General features: G+C 40.4%; 1 protein-coding gene across 1 annotated transcript in view; it reads left to right on the top strand.

Annotated features, from left to right (window-relative positions):
• The window catches only part of LOC111965204 (glutamate receptor ionotropic, kainate 3-like), a 108,288-nt gene extending 88,926 nt beyond the window's left edge, over positions 1-19,362 (top strand). The window contains 5 exon segments of the mRNA XM_070444036.1: positions 4,451-4,569; positions 10,508-10,725; positions 12,940-13,165; positions 14,681-14,934; positions 15,655-19,362. Of these exon segments, the coding sequence (XP_070300137.1) occupies positions 4,451-4,569; positions 10,508-10,725; positions 12,940-13,165; positions 14,681-14,934; positions 15,655-16,041 (1,204 nt within the window). The 3' untranslated portion in view covers positions 16,042-19,362.
• The last annotated feature ends 2,010 nt before the right edge of the window (positions 19,363-21,372 follow it).

Below are 21,372 nucleotides of genomic sequence, written 5' to 3'. Positions count from 1 at the left end.
ATTGGTCAAGTTTCAATTTCTTTGAGTTACCGCTTCAGGTGCTTCTGCTATATCTGTCTAGCTGCCGAGAATGAGGGAGAGGCGAGGGTTTGCTTTCTGAATCTCATTCAGGCTATTTAGAGGACAGATTTTTTGGAGAGATTGTTGCATCACTGGAGTGTGACCTGATTTAATGAAAAACACACAATGAGTGGCGAAGGTGCATAAAGATTTTGGAATTAAAATATGACGTCATGGTTTTACAACGACAGTGCGTGACATGGTTCAATGCGCCAATAAATCAGCACAATCGACTTTTTTTGTTTTTTAAAAATGGTCTGCATAAAATGTCTTTCAAGCTGTCAGGCATTCCCTTGGCAGGAAGAGTATAGTACATACTGTGCTAATGACGATACAAAAATATTGTAACAGAGCAATGTACAATACAGAGAATTAGGTAAACAACGAATTTGTATTAAGTGCATGGATGCCGCCATATTTAAGCACCTTCCCCATTAAATGGAGGCAAATGGAGATGCAAAGTTATGTGTTCCATTAAATCAGGTATTCCCCCCAGGGGTACGCGCAATGCCACATTTTCAAACAGTACATTTATATTTTCCAACGGGACTATACATTTGGGTGAGTTTTTTTTCTTGCCTGAGTAGCCTCGTTTCACTGTCAAAAATAAAATTCAACCATCTAGTCTTCAGCAAAATAACAACACAATGTCAATGCAGGTAGCCTAGTCAATAATTAACATCCAATCACATTACCGTTACTCTCTCGCGGGAACCTTCACTCTTGCGCAGGCATTTAGAAACATGAACATTTGAAAAATAAGCCACGGGAGTGTTTTGAGCGAGAATAAAGATGATTTCGGTAGTAAGACACAGCAGATACCATTAATAAGAGGTGAGCTACTGAGTGGCTAGGACAGGCAAGCCCATACTTATTTGGAGGACTTAATTCTTCCTTTTTGGCGGATATGGCTAGGACAATGCTGGGGGAAAAGGCCAAAACTATACAGACATTGCTTCATCAAACAACTCTGTTTCACGACGCATCAGTTACATGGCAGGAGATGTTTTGAACACATTACTGCTTCGCATACCAGGCAATGAATTCTATGCGTTACAGCTGGATGAGTCAGACGTGCAGGCCTGGCACATCTCCTGGTATATGTCCGTTACGTTTATGGGGGTCAATTAAGGAAGACATCCTCTTTTGAAACCACTGTAACCAGGACAACATGAGGATATTTTTAAATTACTGCACAGCTTTGTGACATCAAATGGACTTTGGTGGTCAATTGTGTTGGTATCTGTACTGATAGCGCAAAAGCAATGACAGGGAGACATGTGGAGTGGTAACGCGCGTGCAAACAGTTGCTCCACGCACTTGGGTACACTGCAGGCATCCCCGAGTAGACTCTTTTCCTGCTAAGGGACTGCCTGACAGCTTGAAAGACATTTTGAACACTACAGTGAAAATGGTTAACTTTGTTAAAGCAATGCACCTGACCTCTCATTTATTTTCTGCATTATGCAATGATATGGGCAGCAACCATGTAACGCTTTTACAACATACAGAAGTGTGCTGATAATCAAGGGGCAAGGTATAGACATGTTTTTTTAAATTGAGAGACGAGCTTAAAGTTTTTTTTACTAACCATAATTTTCACTTGTCTGACCGCTTGCATGATGATGAGTTTCTCACATGACTGGCCTATCTGGGTGATGTTTTTTCTCACCTGAATGGTCTGAGTCTAGGATTACAGGGACTCCCCACTACTATATTCAATGTGCAGGACAAAATTGAGGCTATGATTAAGAAGTTGGAGCTCTTTTCTGTCTGCATTAACAAGGACAACACACAGGTCTTTCCATCATTGTATGATTTTTTGTGTGCAAATGAACTCAAGCTTACGGACAATGTCAAATGTGATATAGTGAAGCACCTGAGTAAGCTGGGTGCGCAATTACGCAGGTACTTTCCCGAAACGGACACCACAAACAATTGGATTCGTTATCTCTTTCATGCCCTGCCTCCAGTCCACTTACCGATATATGAACAAGAGAGCCTCATCGAAATTGCAACAAGCTGTTCTGTGAAAATGTAATTTAATCAGAAGCCCCTGCCAGATTTCTGGAAAGGGCTGCGCTCAGAGTTTCTTGTCTTGGCAACTGATGCCCTTTGGAACCACGTACCTATGTGAGAGTRGATTCTCAGCCCTCACTAGCATGAAAACTAAATACAGGCACAGACTGTGTGGAAAATGATTTACAACTGAGACTCTCTCCAATACAACCCAACATTGCAAAGTTATGTGCATCCTTTCAAGCACACCCTTCTCATTAACCTGTGGTGAGTTATTCACCATTTTTTATGAACAAATAAGGTTTTATATGTAAGATGGCTAAATAAAGAGCAAAATTATTGAATATTATTATATTATTATTTGTGCCCTGGTCCTATAAGAGCTCTTTGTCACTTCCCACGAGCCGGGTTGTGACAAAAACTCACACTCTTTCTTTAAGATTTTATAAATGTATCGTATAGTGTGTGTGTGTGTGTGTGTGTGTGTGTGTGTGTGGTGTGTGTGTGTGGGTGGTGTGCAGGCTTGCATGATGGCAAAAAAAACATTTGAGAGTGCGCTGACCCTGGTGCTAGAGGGGGTACGCAGCTGGAGGTTGAATGTTTGAAGGGGTACGGGACTATAACAAGTTTGGGAACCACTGCTGTAAATAAACTAATGTTTCAGAAGACACTTTATTGACACTGTATATGGTCCTCACACACAAATATCGCTCAACATCAATGTCACAGTGACTGACGAGGTCAAAATAGATCATTGGCATTTGACATCTAACTTGAAGGTCTTGATTGAGTTTCTTCTTTTTGAAAAGAGACWATTTTCGGGATCATTTTYGRTCACACTTTATTTGGATAATCTGTAGAGCATCATACTATCAACAAACTATTTGTTGATAGCAGCTGCTAGCTAAGGTTACAGTTAAGGTTTAGAATAAGGGTAAGGGTTAAGATTAGGTTCAGTGCTAGGGTTAGTAGATATTACGTTTGAAATGTTACTGATGGACTATCAAAATCAAGAGTTACCTTATTCTCTCCACTCATTGGCCAACTTTCACGAAAGTCAGTAAATAGAAGCAGCATATTTTAAGAAGAGTTGCTATCTGGCTTCGAAGGATCTAAGCCTCCTCTTCCTCTGCTCTGACAGCAAAACACCCTGAATAAATCAGATCGTATTTGAAAACATTTTCCAAATTAATTTCAGGAAGGGAAAGCACTGACATTTACCATGTTTTATCTCTCCATCTGCCTTTAAAAGTGACTGTTTCATCTATAYTAAAGGATTTATGGTGTGCAGCACTTTGAAAAGATGTTACACTAAATGCCAGAGTACGTGGATCCACGGGCTTCGCAGGTTTTATACGACTATATTTTCAGCGTTGCATGCCTCACGTTCTATCACAAAATGACATTTCAATATCTGTCGTCCTGAAAGTGGCATTTTTGTGTACAGTTCGCTTTGAAGTTACCTTTGAGCACAGAGATATATAAAGGTACRGCAAACTTTTTGATTTGAACAGGGTTGACAGACAGCTGTCATCAAGGACACATAAGAGCACGTTAACACAACTGACAAATGCTATGTCCAATGTACCACGAACAATCAATTTACTGAAAACAATACATGTGGACATCTTTACAGCTTGTCTTTTGTTGGTATAGTGAGTAAAAATCCAAATGAAAATATGGCTCCTTTTGCACCCCGTAATTTGTGCCCACAGTTGCACAGTTCTTTAGGGACACTGTAGGCTAACACTTCATGGGTGGTTTTGTCAGGCGGAATTCAGGTTAAGTGCTAGGCTCAAGGACACATCAGGAGTGCTCTATCCAGCGGAGAGGCCTTCCATGCAGAGAACTAGAATGTATTATTAAGCACAGCTTCTGTTCCGGTCTTATTAGAACCAATTTGAGATGCATTACTATTGTTCAAACCCAAAAGCCACAGGATTACTGGCCAAGAGCATGAAATTAATCCAAGATAGGTATACCCATGCATAAAACATCTAAACTTGGGAGCAATATTTCAGATCTGTGTWAKTCCCTATATTACCCCCATCCCCATATTACAGTGTGAACACAGTTATATCATTGATTGCTTTGAACTCAACTGCTTTGAGTCATAGTTTTCCTTCAAACACATCTTTCTCTTTGTATATAACATCTGTGTGCAAACATTGGTGGGCTACATGAGTATCCATTATTTCTATATTGATGTTGATGTTGGTGAGAAAGGGATTGAATTCTAATGCACATTATCTCTTTCCCCATGCCTCATCAGGGTTAACTGAGCCCCACAGTAACAATAMACTATTATGCCGAAATGGTGGTACACTGGAGCCTTTGTTCCTGATATCATTCTCCACCCGTCTCCCTGTAGGTTCAGTCCRTACGAATGGTACGACGCCCATCCCTGCAATCCCGGATCCGATGTGGTGGAGAACAACTTCACCCTCCTTAACAGCTTCTGGTTCGGTGTGGGCTCCCTYATGCAGCAAGGTATGGTATAGCCTAGCTCGTTCCTTCTTTCACCTGTCAAAAGCAACAGTCCCCCCCTCCGCTCCCTTCCTCCTCTGCGCAGCCACCCTCCCTCTCTTCACCTCTAACTGACAAGCTACCTAATTTCCATTGTTTTAGAATACACTTGCCTGTCAGGAACAACTGCAGCTCAGACGTACATTACAAAAGAAAGCTGTTGTCACCTCCCTGCCTGCTCATAGAAACAGGAGTGGTGAGAGAAAGTAGGTGTCAGACACCTGTCAGAATGTGGCAGGTAGAGACAGAAAACACGGTAGCATTTGTTTCCCCCCATAACACAGCTGTTTGTGTTTTGGGACGAAAGGGTAAGTTGGAGAACGTGTCTGACAAATGCCAGCTGTCACTCCTCGCTGGCGTTGGCTATGGCCACAAGGTTGACGTTTATATTGTTGTGTTTCCCGAGTCCTCGTAGCAAAGACCCATTTTCAAAATCTATACCCTCCACACAGCTCAGCTCTCGGGACAAATTACATTTTGTTAAATGCCACTTGGGCCTTTTATGGTGCTGGAGTAGTACATTGTCATAATTGTCCTTTATGCATAATATGAAAGTATGTCAATATGAAAGTATGTCAATTCTCAGCATCTTTCTTATGCTAGAGCAGACAGTTAGCTTTAGTCTTTCCCCAACCCCCAAAATACCTATTTGAATTATTCCACCTTCTGTGTAAGCTTACACAAATCTGAGGAAGGTTAGGGGAAGGATATCACGGCGACACCAAGCTAATGCGGTCGTCTCGTCCACCCTTAAAGGCATTCGTAAGCAAATGGAGCCCCATAAATGCTTTGACGTAATGAAGTCAGCCGAGGATAAAAAATGTTTTTAAAAAGAGCTACTAATAAAATGTTTAACCTCAATGTAACAAGACAAATTAGGGAGGCTCGATGGGGCTCGACGGTGGATCTCTACCGGTAAGGAGAGCAAATGCGGCAATCCATTAAGCACAAAATCTGTGCTCCTCCGCAGCTCTCCCGCGTAGCTGCATGGTATCTCTGACAATTTGCATTATGAGTGGAGGCTAACAGTACAATATGAGAGGGAGGAGAGGAACGAGCAAAACAGAAGGAAGTTGGTGATTCATCTTTGAACAAGACTGATGGTCCTTTGTCATTGGGATGGTAGGTCAACCACTTGAACCTTGAACTTAAAAGAAAAAAGGAATATTGTTCCTTTGATACTGTCCTCCTGTAAGCAGGTTAATGTTGTTCCCCCAGATTACATTACTATACAACAGGATATTTTACTTCGACACAGCAAAATAGTCTAAGAGTTAACTAGGTCACAGAAAGTAAAGTGTACCGGAGGTGGTTCACTGAACTCCACTTGCATTATGAGTATAACCTTCCTTGATAGATAGACTCTTCATTGCCAAATCATCCCAAAGTGTCTAAAATGTATTTTTTTTAAACTCTATACAGTTATTTTTAAATGATTTGGACATCAAACACGAAAAAATTATTTTATCTGGGATATTGACTTGCATTGTTCTTTGGACACAAGTGCAAAAGAAAAATGCATTTGGTGACAGTAGCAAGGTTAACAAAACCAAAAGGATATCTACTTTTGGAATTTGAGTGAACTATCCCTTTAAGATCATAGCGCTAACGTGGTCTGGAATCGCTTAGAACAATTACGTTAACAAGTTACAATTACTCTTTAAACATGTTGCCTTTTCCCAATCTAACTTAGTTCCCTATGACGAAGGGAAAAAAAAAAAATAACCTGCATCATTTGCAGTTAACTAAAAAAGTAGGTCAAACATTGATTCTCTGGAAGACATTCCCACTGAAATGCTTTTTTTTTATCTCTTTATAGCAAAACCTTTATACTATCTAATCGATTGATCATGTAATTTATCAATGCAGCAATAACATAGTCTTCACCCTGGAGCACCATGTGCTRCCTGCRCACGTTTATCTCTGTTTAGATGGACTAGTATTGAGTAATTGTGGCACCTATGTGTTCTGTAGCCAGAGGCGGACTGGCCATCTGGCATTTCGGGCAAATGCCAGATTATCTGTCTGTAGCAAAGACGTTTGAGGGTCTGTGCTCAGGCTAAGGGGAATTGTGGCCGGTGCGTGAGAGAAAAAAATGACCATGGAGTTCAGCAGGTACTCACACTCGAACCATTAAAAGGAAAAACCATGGAGGCCGAGAAATATACTTCATTTAATTCCATGCTGGAAAGAATACAATAAGTGCCGGTGGAAAGTGCAAAAAGTGCTATGTGTTCTGCCCTGATACAAATGGACCAAATATGTATCCAAAGGGGTCCATTTTGTTATACAAACCAGACACCTTATGCTCTGCAGCCAAACTCACCGACAGTCGCTGAGGAGGAAGCCATTTCATTGACATGTTTAAAATGCAAATGGCCATGTTTGGAAGAGGAAGAACAGCCTAATAAAACAAAATCCTGCCAGTGTAGAAGCAGACCTTGCATGCTTCAAAAGAGGTGCGCTCCAGGCCATGTGAGGCTTCTCTCATGACAAACATAGTGTCTGAGGTGTTGCAAAACGGGTGAAACAGGAAAATAAGTTGCTATATTGATATGCAGAATGTGTAAGTAACATAAGCTATACAACATATTGCATTTATAGTCATGGGGCACTGTTTTGACCTTATCTGTGTTAGTTATCTTATCTCGATATGGAGAAGAGAGTTTCTCAACTTGGAAAACATTTTTWGTTTTTTATGACGTTCAGTTTTTAAAAGAGATTAATAAGCAGTAACAGCCTCTGGTGTAGAGAGYGTGTTTTTATGTGATGAGRCCACGAAGGAGAGAATGTTAAGTGCAGGTAATGATTCTCACRGGAAGAGGTGCCTCCCTGATGTTAAGTTGAAGCTTTGCTTGTGGGGAAAATAACATCGGGAGAATGCCAGGGCATTGCATTTAATAGTACTCAGTACTTCTAAATCCACAGAGAATATAACTCTCAAGCATGTGTGCTTTTGTCAAGGCTGTTATAAGGAGCCACGAGTAGTTATGAATGCTTTTTGCTAGTCGTATATTGTATTATGGGTGATAGAGGGTACTGTAAACACATGAATTTCACACAGGTGGATCACAGCAAATGTTACTACTGTATGTAATATTACAAGCATCAAGAATTATCACAGAATCATCACAGWGAATTCTTGTAATRTTTGTTTGTGTCAATTAATCCCATAATGGATGGGTTGCCAACTGGTGCTTTGACACAAAAATTCAGCATCCCTGAGCCTAATACCTTTCTCAATAAAATTGCCATTTTGCCGTAGTGTGTATTTAGAGTCACATCCACCATCCTGTAACATACTTTAGATTAGAATGTTTTGTCATAGTGTTTTGCAAGGCCTTTCACTGTACCTGTGCACATGACGTTACAACTTGAAACTATGACGTCAGCACCTAGCCATTCTAGCTGCAGCAGCACCGCAGTCACTGAGATTGTGTCGCTTTGTTGACTGGAATTGCATCATTATCTTCTGCTCTGAAAGGACGTTTATACTTCTTTGGCTTAGAAGACATCAAATCAAATCMAATTTATTTATATAGCCCTTCRTACATCAGCTGATATCTCAAAGTGCTGTACAGAAACCCAGCCTAAAACCCCAAACAGCAAGCAACGCAGGTGTAGAAGCACGGTGGCTAGGAWAAACTCCCTAGAAAGGCCAAAACCTAGGAAGAAACCTAGAGAGGAACCAGGCTATGAGGGGTGGCCAGTCCTCTTCTGGYTGTGCCGGGTGGAGATTATAACAGAACATGGCCAGGATGTTCAAATGTTCATAAATGACCAGCATGGTCAAATAATAATAATCACAGTAGTTGTCGCTTAGAAGACATGAAGTCCTTCTTCAAGGAGATGCATAGTGCATTGACAAGGTTTTATTACCGCGGCGGCACTGTATGACCAATCCGTTTGTAGTATTTATTTGAGTGTTCTAGGTGCCGTGCGCTCCAGCTGACAACAGCATTTTATGGCCTGTAATCCAATTGGGCTACCAGTTGTTCCAGTTCCTTACCAGTTTGACTGCTGAGCTGGGTGTCCTCCTACACTTAAGTGATAGTTCTTACCTTGGAGTGTTACAGTACTGGCCTTGTTTGCCACCGTGTAAGGCGGTCAAATCGCAAAGGACAAATCCAATCAAATTGGGTAAGGAAGGTTAAAAAGCTGACCACTTTACCTCCTCTCAGTGGGGTGGTTACTCTTCAAAATTGCCCTCATAAATCTTCTCAGTAAAGTAGTGGAGGGCACTGAACTCAACCTCTGGTGGAGAGGTTGTTTTAGACGTCGACAGGGACAGAAAATAAAGTAGTCAAAAAGATATTGTAAACAAGATATATGGGAATTGAACTGACAGAGGACCTCACAATGTCATACTAAATGCTGTGGGAGGCAGTCTGGCCMACCTAAGTAATTGAACATTTATGTCCAGAGACTGATAAGCCATTTTCACCCTGTCAAATGTAAGTTGTCACAAATGGATGTATGTTATGCATGCATTATTTGTGAGGCACTGCTCAACACAATTCAAAATCATGCAAAGAAGAATACAAAACACAAAATCGACACACTGTAATCTCAAAATGCATACAACAGCCCAAATAAAAGAAAGCATATAGTGCATGTATACTATGCAAGCCATTTTACGGGTGCAGGGAACATATGGCTGTGGCAAAGGAGGTGGAACATTTCAAAGGCAGAGAAAGAGCAGAATCACATTTAGATGTGACCTCTTTGTCTCGGTGACACTATTTTAATTGGACACATGCCTAGTGGCAGGGTTCTTTATGAAACCCCCACAACGAAAAAGCAAACGCGTGTCACTTTATTATTTCAAAAACACCAGAACAGATTCCACCATCAGTTTGTGCTTTCTGTCTGTTAAGCTTGGTGGAATCAGAGGCCACGTTCCAGGCTGACTACATTGCAGATGCATGCCAGATCTCCAGCCCAGACCACTCACTCCATTGACCTCCTCCTGACAAGTCGGAGATACTGGACAATTAAGTGTCGACCACCATGTCCTTCTGGAGGAGTTTCATCCCRGGGGCTATCACTATAGTGAACAATTCTATGTRGCTTCCCTCTATGGGCAGGTGTGGCTGTTTCTTGCTGTGTTTTATGCGTTCATGTGTGAGCTGTGCTAGGATTTCCCTCTTGTACGACAATAAACCTGATTCTGATATCTCGCAATGCACGTATAGGTGTTTAACATTTCAACTAACTTCATCATATGATATAGCAATCAGATAGCTGACTCTGCAGTCGAGGACTTGCACACAACCATTGGATGGTGCATGCAACACAACTGGAATATTGTCCGCTTGGAACATGACCATTATTTTCAAATGAACTCTCAGACCAGACTGAGGGTTTGTTTGGATACAGGAATCCTACTCTATCTGGCGTTCGAGTTTGGGATCGCACCCCCAAAAAGTTCTGCTCATCCGCTTCCTTCATAGTCGGCCAATTGTAGTCAAATTAAAATATAAGGCTGCCAGGTACCTAGATATGCCCCTTTAGTTGTTTTCCATCTGWGAATTTGAGTAAGACCAAGAGTGTACAGTATGTGTGTTCCATTGATCACCTTATGTGAAAAAGCAACCATATAACCATTGTGTTTGTTATATTCTGTAACAGTCTTACATAAAGAAGATGCGTATGTGATGTCAACCATCTCCATTATAGAGGCTATACTAAACTTTTACCTCTGGGGGTACCCTTGAGTTAAAATGGGTCCCCTAAATTGACAGAAATATTGTCTGGAAATGACCTAATATATCATGGAATATGTATATGAACCATACAGCCACAATTCAAGCCAAAATGTGAGCTAAACAATTAGCGACTGAATACCTATAGTGTATCTGTAAGATGACTGTTGTTCCCCCTCTTCCTGTCTGCCATCCAGGCTCTGAGCTGATGCCCAAAGCCCTGTCCACCAGGATCATCGGAGGCATCTGGTGGTTCTTCACCCTCATCGTCATCTCCTCCTACACGGCCAACCTGGCCGCCTTCCTCACCGTGGAGCGCATGGAGTCGCCCGTGGACTCTGCCGACGACATCGCCAAGCAGACCAAGATTGAGTATGGTGTGGTCAAAGACAGTGCCACCATGTCTTTCTTCAAGGTATGTGTCTTTGCTTTGGTTTTGAGTTGTGCTTTGTTTCATGTTGATTTCATTACTCATGTTAAATGAACAATCTGCCAAGAGCGTTATCCGAAAGAACAGAATTAAATCTCTTCATTTAATTTCTCCAGTATTTTTAAGTTGTTTGAATGCAGCCCCATTCATTGATTGAAGCACACTGAGTACACGCAGTTATATTGTCATACAACGTGTTTATGAAGAACTGAGACAAGATGCTGAATCAGTACTTTTTTTATATACAGTATGCTTCTCAATAAAATACTTTTTYCCCCATTTTTTTTTAAAGATTCCCAGTTAGATCTTAATTCCCACTGCAAAAGCAAGTTCTCCACTTCTCCACATTGTTTTATGTGATCCTCAAATTATTTTTTTATTCCAAAGTTTCAGCTTTTGCCATGCAGGGTTCTCAACTTTATTTTATTATTTTGAGTTTCGCCTCAGATGCTGTTACTGTGGTGCTGAATAACATGTACGAGTTTGCTGTTTTTCTGTGTAAGAAATGGAAAACATTGGACACAGTTCTATGGAAAATGTTTTATGGACAAGGGAAAAGTCCATATGTTTATGGCACACAATAGCAAGGAAAACAGATTATTTTACCCAAGGTGATTGTCCAATTTTAACACTTTCAAATATTCTCTGTTGAATAGTCCATAAATACTTTATGTAATATGTGTGCCTCTGCTAAAGAGTGTATCTTAGGAGTTTCCCATGCCCTGACAATATAATTGAGGATGTATTTTAGTTGACTTCTCTCTGGCCCATTTGCTATTTCCGTCATCCCTATTTCCTTTATATTGGTTTATTCATATTATATTAAATTAAATTAATATTATGCTTATATTATATTCATATTATATTTATTGACACTTTGGTTTTTTGAAAAGTGTGTTACAAATATTATTATTATTATTATTCATAATTTCTCTTACTGCTCTCTGTTAGCATTGTCTCAGCTGCTCTATGACCCGGTCAGAATATCCACCAATAGAATTTTCACCCACATAAAGATTCCCGGTGACCAAAAAATCCACTAGGGGAGAAAGAGCACATTAGTACCCGTTCTATTCCATAAGGATTGATTAACATGGAGTTCAATGAGGGATTAGGCATGGTCCATGGAGTAACTAGAATTTGTGATTATACCAAATTAGAGTCATCAGTTGCCTAACCATTGGAACTACTGGCTATGGTGTAAACCAGGGGTGGCCAACYCTCYTCCTKGAGAGCTACTGAGTGTTCAGGCTTTTGCTCCAGCCCCTACTGAAACCTTATCCTACTAATCATCTACTCATCAGGGCCTTTAGTTCCTGATGGCTGCCTGTCTACTCTGAGCTATACCCATCTATTTGAATCTTCTCTAAATGAAAGATTGACAATTAGTCAAGAACTTGCTGTAAGTTCTCGGCACAGTAAAAAGTGGATTTTACTCCTTAAGCGTGTTTACTTTGATTAGTGACAGATATGATTGCATTGTTATTAGTCAGAGGAGACACAGGTGTCTATAATTACCTCATCAATTGCAGAGCTCAAGTGCCCTCGGTTCCTTCTCGTTATCACTGGGAGGGCTAACGAGCTCGACTGAAGCAGATGAGGGAGCTGATAAATACTGAAGAGGTCGGGGAGTAGCTGTAGATTTGTCAAATCACACTGCATGGAAGGGCACTGTAGGGCAAAGTAAATCTTTGCACTGTAATCTCTGGCACACTTACAGTAGCACTATGCTATCTTGACAATCAGATGTACTGTATGTGTGTCACCTGCACCTACAAATAAAGTTTTTCACATTTTAACCGTCAATGCAGGAATTAAGTAACTAAAGAGCTTTGACATCCTACATATTTTCAAATTAAAAAGCTGTGAATTTTAAAGTGGCATTGCACAGTTTATTCGTTTTCTTGGAGCTCAAGGCTCCAATACGTTCCTTTATTCGTGCATTCATATACCTCGAGATGGGGAAGTGTGGGAAAAGGATAATAACAGCATGATAGGTGCTCAAGATTGGCAGATTATTTTCAACACCAATACTATGTGCTACAAAGATGAGGGCTATATGTGCAATGGGATCAACACATGGTAGAAAACATGTAAAAAATAAATAAAGTACTGTGTAGACTCAATGCCCCTTTGACCAGCTGTAATGCACAATCTGAGGTTCAACATTGATTGTACTTTCAATTCTTCCCCTTACAGAAATCAAAGGTGTCTACTTTTGAGAAGATGTGGGCTTTTATGAGTAGTAAACAGAGTACGTCGCTGGTCAAGTCCATTGAGGACGGCATCCAGAGGGTTCTGAAGTCTGACTATGCCTTGCTCATGGAGTCCACCACAATTGATTACATTACMCAGCGGAACTGCAACCTCACCCAGGTTGGAGGCGTCATTGACAGCAAAGGCTATGGAATAGGCACTCCCATGGGTAAGATGTAACAAAATCTGTCATTCTTAAGGATTAGCCCCTTTTTTTCAATTTTCGCCTAAAATGACATACCCAAATCTAACTGCCTGTAACTCAGGCCCTGAAGCAAGGATATGCATATTCTTGGTACCATTTGAAAAGAACACTTCGAAGTTTATGGAAATGTGAAAGGAACGTAGTAGAATATAACACAATAGATCTGGTAAAAGATAATACAAAGAAAAAACCAACGGTTCTTTTGTTTTTTTTTGTACCATCAACTTTGAAAAGCAAGAGAAAGGCCATAATGTATTATTCCAGCCCAGGTGCAATTTAGTGTTTGACCACTAGATGGCTTCAGTGCATGTGCAACGTTTTAGACTGATCTAATGAACATTGTATTTCTGTTCAAAATGTTGTATCAAGACTGCCCAAATGTACCTAATTTGTTTATTAATAACTTTTCATGATCAAAATTGTGCACTCTCCTCAAACAATAGCATGGTATTATTTCGCTGTAATAGCTACTGTAAATTAGACAGTGCATTTAGATTAACAAGAATTTAAGCTTTCTGCCAATGTCAGATATGTCTATGTCCTGGGAAATTTTCTTGTTACTTACAACCTCATGCTAATCGCATTAGCCTACGTTAGCTCAACCACCCTGTGGAAGGGACACCGATCCCGAAGAAGTTTTAATAGATATAGGTCGTTATTGGTATGAATACTCTCCAGCTCTCCATAACTCCTGCARCAAGCACCATCCCCCACTGATACATTGGTAGGAGGTGGTCCTTCGAGCTGGACAGAAACAAATAACACATTAATTCTATAACTGTGCTTTCGATGCAAAGGATTTTGTAGAACTACTATTGTATTTTACTCTTGTTATTTTGGGAATTTCTGGACTATGTGTGTATTGTTAAATTATTGCTGCACTGTTGAASCAAAGAAACATTTCACTGCACCTGCGATAACTTCTGCAAAACTGTGTACGCGACCAATAAACTTTGATTTGATTTACAGGACCAGTCAAAAGTTGACACACCTACTCATTCCAGGATTTTTCTTTATTTTTACTATTTTCTACATTGTAGAATAATAGTGAAGACATCGAAACTATGAAATAACACATATGGAATCATGTAGTAACCAAAAAATTGTTAAACAAATCAAAATATATTTTACATTGGAGATTCTTCAAAGTAGCCACCCTTTGCCTTGATGACAGCTTTGCACACTCTTSACATTCTCTCAACCAGTTTCATGAGGTAGTCACCTGGAATGCGTTTYAATTAACAGTTGTGCCTTAAGTTAATTTGTGGAATTTCTTTCCTTGTTAATGCGCAAAAATAAAGAAAAACCCTTGAATGAGTAGGTGTCCRAACTTTTGAATGTATATTAATATGCAATGACAACATATACATTTCAGCCATRTGTKGTGAAAACACCCCTGTGGCCTCATCAGCGAGGTCCAGCTAKTGGTTTATCTTATCTTTCAACCAGACTTAAGCAGACCTGTTGCTTGCCTTACAGGCTCTCCATACCGGGACAAAGTGACCATCGCCATCCTGAGCATTCTGGAGGATGGCCGTCTGCACATGCTCAAGGAGAAGTGGTGGAGCGGCAGCAGCTGTCTGGACGAAGAGCGCCGTGAGAAAGCCGGCCCCATGGGCATTCAGAACCTGGGAGGGATCTTTATAGTGCTGGCGTCTGGCCTGGTTCTCTCCGTCTTTGTGGCTATAGCCGAATTCATATACAAGCTAAGGAAGACGGCGAAACGTGAGCAGGTAGATATTATACCCATGAATCTGATTCAAGATTGTTGATCAGTAATTTATGTACTTGATGTGATTATTTTATGGATGACATTGTTTGCATGATGTACAGTATATATATATTGGTTAATTTTAGATCCTTCACTTCCATTATTCAACTTGCCTAACTGTGTTTATGTCTGACAATATGAAAACAACTTTTAAATTCAAGCTGCACTCTGTCCATTTTAGTTCCCTTTATTAAAGGGATTTGCATTCCCTCAAATAATCCCTGTGCTATTTGGCCATAAAATAGAACATTTATTTCATTTTATCAGGCATAATTGTAAATTGGAGCATGCCGAATTAATCTGTTATTAGTCATTGCAGATGTCAGAATACCATGAAACTCAAGTTGTAAATCGCAGATTGGAGTTGTGCAAYTTAGCGGGTTGTGTCAAGCATTCTTGTATAGTTAATGGGGTAAGAATACGGCTCTGTGTTCAATCTATCTGACAGAGCAGGAACAGTGCACATTGCGTGGGTTGCATGTGGTGGGGGTTGCAGTTTGACATGGCTGTCAGCGACGGGAGAGGAACAACATACATGACTGTTTTGTGGCTAATGTCTTTTGTACTTTTGATTGTTGTTGACACTCTATGTTCTCGGAACCATTTAAAGCTAAGGCATTTACCCCCCATCCCTTTCCCCCCCACCCTTCTCTCCCCTCCTCCTCGCCCTTTTTGCCCAGAGGTCTTTCTGCAGTGCCATGGTGGACGAGATCAGACAGTCGTTCACCTGCGGGASGCGTGTGAAACACAAGCMCCGCCACCAGGTCCCGGTCAAGACGGATGCAGTGATCAACATGCACACGTTCAACGACCGACGACTCCCGGGAAAGGACAACATGAGCTGCACCACTGGGATGACCCCCGTGTTCCCGTGACGGTTTGCGCCTCCCAGAGAAAGAGCCTCCTGGGCAATGTGGAGGGCGTGATTGGTCCCGAAACCTGGGACAATGGAATCGAGGGGATCACCAGATTCACCATCAACCACAGCGACATAGGGACACTAACGAAACATGGAACACTAACTCAACATGGTACTATCAAAATGGCAGCATCGGCGACACAGGTATGACAGCGTTCACCCATGTATTCCAAAAGAGACAGAAAAAGAGAGAGAGAGTGAGGTGGAGGAGGAGAAGAACCGTTCCTGGAAAAGGAAACAACATCTCCAAATAATCTGTGTTCAAGTCCGATGTTTACGTAAGTAACACAAAAATACACTCACCAAGGAATCACAAGATATCCAAGGAATCCTTGATTGACAACAATGATTCAACCTTTTTATTGGACATATGGCATAAAGACAGAGTTGGCTTCGTTGAGCATGGCAATAAAAGAACTACAGACAGACATGGGAAATGGGGTTTTGATGGGAGATCAATTATGTCACACATAGCACATCACGATCATTGAAAGTCAAAGTTCTGACCGATTCTTTTTTATCTTGTCTGGAGGTCCTTTGGCAGCAGAAAAGTATGATACCTCAAACCTTGTACAGACACAACATTAAGTTCTTGATTCGCTCTCTTTGAGTCACCGTCTATTTTGTGGGAGGCGTTTTTAAACGCATGGCTTGGACCACCGGACTTCTATAATTCCACTAGAAGAAACACGTCCTTAGTACATGCAGATGACAGCAATGGAATCCCAACAGTGAGCAAATCCCATAGTAAGAGAGAGCATTAGTCACTCAGTGAACTTGGTTTGCAGAGCTTTAATTGACAAAAAAATTACTGTTCAACGAGAGAGAGAGTTGACATCACTGAAGCTATCCTGAGGTTTTAATGGGGAGACCTTGATTTATTGGTAATAGATTACATTTACACATATTGTGCCATTTTGTTATTGTGACTAAACACAATGTAGGGCCCTATTTGTTTGCGCTTCTCCACATTATTTGCAGACGTATGTTTTGTGGACATTAAGTTAATCTTGTACGTGAAAAAAAAATAAGAACAATGAGTTAGCCAATTGCCAAAGATCTGCCCGTAAAATAAAACKAAACATTGGATGTGACTGCTCATGCAAGTGCTTCATGAGATACTGATCCCAAATGTGTAAATTAGACTATGYTGATGAAGAATATCCATGGCCTTTTTCCTCTTTACAACACAGGGTAATGTGTTCCTATCAGTAATGAAGGGTTATGGTTAGGGTTATAGCCAGCTAGCTAGGGATAGCTAGGCTAATTGGTTATCTCTAGTTGGTTATTTCTGCCCATGTCCACTTAATAAACATTTCAGAGAAATGTGTCTACATTGGCTTTGAGTTGTTAAAAAAAAAACAATGGCAATATAACATTTTCAGAGGGCAATCAGCCATCTGTTTCCATTTTGTGAAAGTGTCTCTACAATAAGGCCCCTCAGAAATAGCCATGTTATAATCGCACAACGTCCATTGAATTGCTCTTGCTGCTTGCGATGAATTACCTTCTGACTGCTAAACAGATACTCTAATCTAATAATATCAGTGATATGAAAGAAATGCAGAGAGCACAGAACAGATGTACAGACTGCATAGTCACTGTTTTAAGCTGGTTGGTTTTAGTTCTGTAATTGCAGGTGATTGTAAATGACTAGGTTTAGTATTGTGTTGGGCGGAGGACATTGGACAAGGGACCTTATAAGTAAGAAACAAATRCTGTCATCATTTTGAATGGTACTACATACTGTTCCTTCTATGTGTGTTTACTTTGTGGCCACGGCAACAGTGAATGTCCTTGGGACTCGCAAATTATTTTGCTTATTCATATTGCAGGGCCAATATTAAAGCTTTGTGGCAGCGTTTTCCGAACGCTACGCTACCGTTACGGAAATGAGATAGGCTAGCTCTGAGCGGCTGATGAGACCCTTTTGGTTTTTGCATTTGATTTTCATACTGTGCACTAGAGATAKATATCATTAAATGAATCATTATCATGAATCAATATCATGCTCAGATGATGAGATGAACAAACAGACGGAAGATCTGAAGTTTGGGTTTTCTGGGTTTATGTTGTCTGAAACGCCTATAAACTGTATATCTGCAATGAGTATTGAGCTGTAGGATGCTAGGAGTCTATATGTGAGCTGCCGGAATAGGGAGCTGAAGAGACAGCATACCTCTGTGAGGTTTACAATATTGATAAAAAAAAAGGCAAACTATCTTGGGTTCCTTTTTTTTCAACATTAACAATGTAAAGATTCAAGGAAATTTACATCTGTGTGACTTATTATTGKTTTGGTAGAAACTCATTGTATAAATGTTAATCAACTCCCTTCTGCAAAGTAGAGTATATGTAGATAAGATGAACAGGAGAAAATGTATTTTGCTAAATTTTTACAGGTAAATACATACATTTTTGCTCTCAGCCAAACACAATTTTTTAATTTAAATTCGGTTTCATATGCCAYTTTAACCTGTACCCCACTCCCACTTCCCCATCCTCCATATTMATTTATTCGATTGGAATGGATTATAATATATTATATTGGATTATGATCATCAAGAGTAGAATATTATATGTAAATCTTATTTTATCGCACCTAATATATTGATATGAGGTGTATGTGACGTTGTGATATTGAATTTCCCCAAAACTGTAGAGGAAACTTCTTTAGAATAGATTTTGTATGATCTCTTTTCTTCTCTTTTGAAACCCATGATGCAGTTGGGCAAAGACTGGTTGTTACACCACACGTTAGACTGGCTTCCAGTTGAATTCCCCTTYGACTGCAAAACACAAGTTACTTTAGTGCTTTTTTAAATTAATCCATATACTCTCTGAAATAATTGTGGTGAAAATGGACATCAGTGATCCATTAATAAAACGATTTAAATTTACTACCAAGATTTGAGTTCAGTTAATTCAATCAATCCCAATTATAAAAGCATACTGTCTTTTTTTATACCAAAATGTGAATCCAGTTATTTTACAACATYTTATGAAATCTAAGATAAAAATAATGAAAAAAATAACATAACATGTGCAGTATTTGCTATGAGTTAGAATGRGTTACACTTTATTAAGCAATCAAACAGTCACRGCGCTAGGTATTTATTTATGTTTTGTTTTTGAGTTGAGTTGAATTGTCTACTTCTATCGTTTGACAGGAAACCTYTCAAACAATAGGATTAATATGTTGGTGCCGACCAGGGTTTTCTTTGTGGACATGCAGAATTTCTATGAATATAGTTTTTTGTAACGTTTTGTAACATTTTCTGTTTACCTAATAACTGTATGTGTTAAGAGAATACCATTATTAGAATAAACAAGTAAAACATGGGGAAATACAAAATCATAGAGAGGCTATTGCGTAATTTTCTTTTTAACACACTGTGAATAWTTCAATTGTACAGTTTGCTGTATGGGTTATATGATTTTAATGTTTTAAATAAAACATGTAAAACTATATTACTCTTGTTTGAGTCCTATTATTCAAAGACACCGTGTCAGTTGATAGAGACTAGATTCATRCAACTAAACCTGAGAATACAAAACTCTCTCTGCAGAGCTGGCTCAAGGAGAACTTTGTTGCCATTTGCCGTATGGATCCATTCACTCGGGTTGGAATAAACCTTTGAAGTCATGCTTTACCTGAGCTTGCTGATACCGAATCACTGAAGTATAAGTGCACGGTGACATGAAAGACAGGAGGGCGCCACAGAGAAACGTGCATTTTTAAACCTGCTATTTACAAGATTACCATTGTGACTTGCTAAGACATGCACATCAAGCAGGGAGAGTGGCGAGAGTCGTGCATGTTGGAGTGGTAAGTGACTGAGCTGYCTAATGTGTGGGGAACTTCTGCTACGCGAAAAGATGGATAGAGGCCTTCTGAAGAGAGTTAATCTGCAGTGACCGCATCTGAGACTCCAGGGGTAATTACTGATACACACTGAGCGATCATTTGTCTATTTCATGACTATCACTCAATGGCAAACATCCATACATGAGAGCATAGAATCCTTCTTAGAAATTATCTCTTCTGCTCTTGTCTGTTACATTTAATGAGGATCAGCAAGCAGAGATACCTTTTTATATAATAGTATTTACCTAGGCCTTGATAGAGCTTGCCAATCATCAACCCTTATACTATCCCAGTAATAATCATCATCATCATCATCATCGTTTGGCTGCAGAACATTTGTATAAGCGACATAACAAGTGCCAGAATGAGTGACAGAATGCAATATTTCAAGAAAGGAAGCACATAATACATAGTCTGTCCATTGAATAATGGCCCAAGATACACGACATCACCAAAAGTATGTGGACACCTGCTCGTCGAACATCTCATTCCAAAATCATGGGCATTAATTAACATTATTCTTGGAAGGCTTTCCACTAGATATTGGAACATTGCTGTAGGGACTTGCTTCCATTCAGCCGCAAGAGMCATTAGTGCGGTCAAGCACTGATGTTGAGCGATTAGGCCTGGCTCGCAGTCGGCCATCCAATTAATCCCAATGGTGTCAATGGGGTTGAGGTCAGGGCTCTGTGCTGGCCAGTCAAGTTCTTCCACACCGATCTCGACAAACCATTTCTGTATGGACCTCGCTTTTTGCACGAGGTCATTGTCATGCTGGAACAAGAAAGGTCCTTCCTCAAACTGTTGCTACAAAATTGGAAGCACAGAATCGTCTAGAATGTCATTGGAAGCATTTAGATTTCCCAGCCCGAACCATGAAAAACAGCCCCAGACCATTGTTCCTCCTCCACCAAACTTTACAGTTGGCACAAATAGTTTTCTCCTGGCATCCGCCAAACCCAGATTTGTCCTTCTGACTGCCAGATGGTGAATTGTGACTCATCACTCCAGAGTCCAATGGCGGCGAGCTTTACACCACTCCAGCCGATGCTTGGTGATCTTAGGCTTGTGTGTAGCTGCYCAGCCATGGATTCTCATTTCATGACACTCCCGACAAACAGTTACTGTGCTGAGTTTGCTTCCAGAGGCCGCTTGGAACTCGGTAGTGAGTGTTGCAACTGAGGACAGACAATTYTTATACACTTCAGCACTTGCCCGTCCCGTTCTGTGGCCTACCACTTTGCGGCTGAGCCATTGTTGCTCCTAGACATTTCCACTTCACAATAACAGCACTTGCAGATGACCGGTGCAGCTCCAGCAGTGCAGAAATTTGATGAACTGACATGTTGGAAAGGGGGCATCCTATGACGTTGCAAGTCACTGAGCTTTTTAGTATTTTACCTTTCTTTAACTAGGCAAGCCAGTTAAGAACAAATTCTTATTTTCAATGACAGCAACAAACAGTGGGTTAAATGAAAGATTTTAACCTTGTCATATCGGGGATTCGATCTTGCAACCTTTCGATTACTAGTCCAACGCTCTAACCACTAGGCTACCTGCTGCCCCACAAATATGGGCCATTCTACTGCCAATGTTTGTCTATGGAAATTGCA

The sequence above is a fragment of the Salvelinus sp. IW2-2015 genome, linkage group LG6.1 (genome assembly GCF_002910315.2).
Source record: "Salvelinus sp. IW2-2015 linkage group LG6.1, ASM291031v2, whole genome shotgun sequence".
NCBI classification, from domain to species: domain Eukaryota; kingdom Metazoa; phylum Chordata; class Actinopteri; order Salmoniformes; family Salmonidae; genus Salvelinus; species Salvelinus sp. IW2-2015.
The sequence above is the reverse complement of the archived record's forward strand: the minus strand, read 5'-3'. Positions and strand labels throughout refer to the sequence as shown.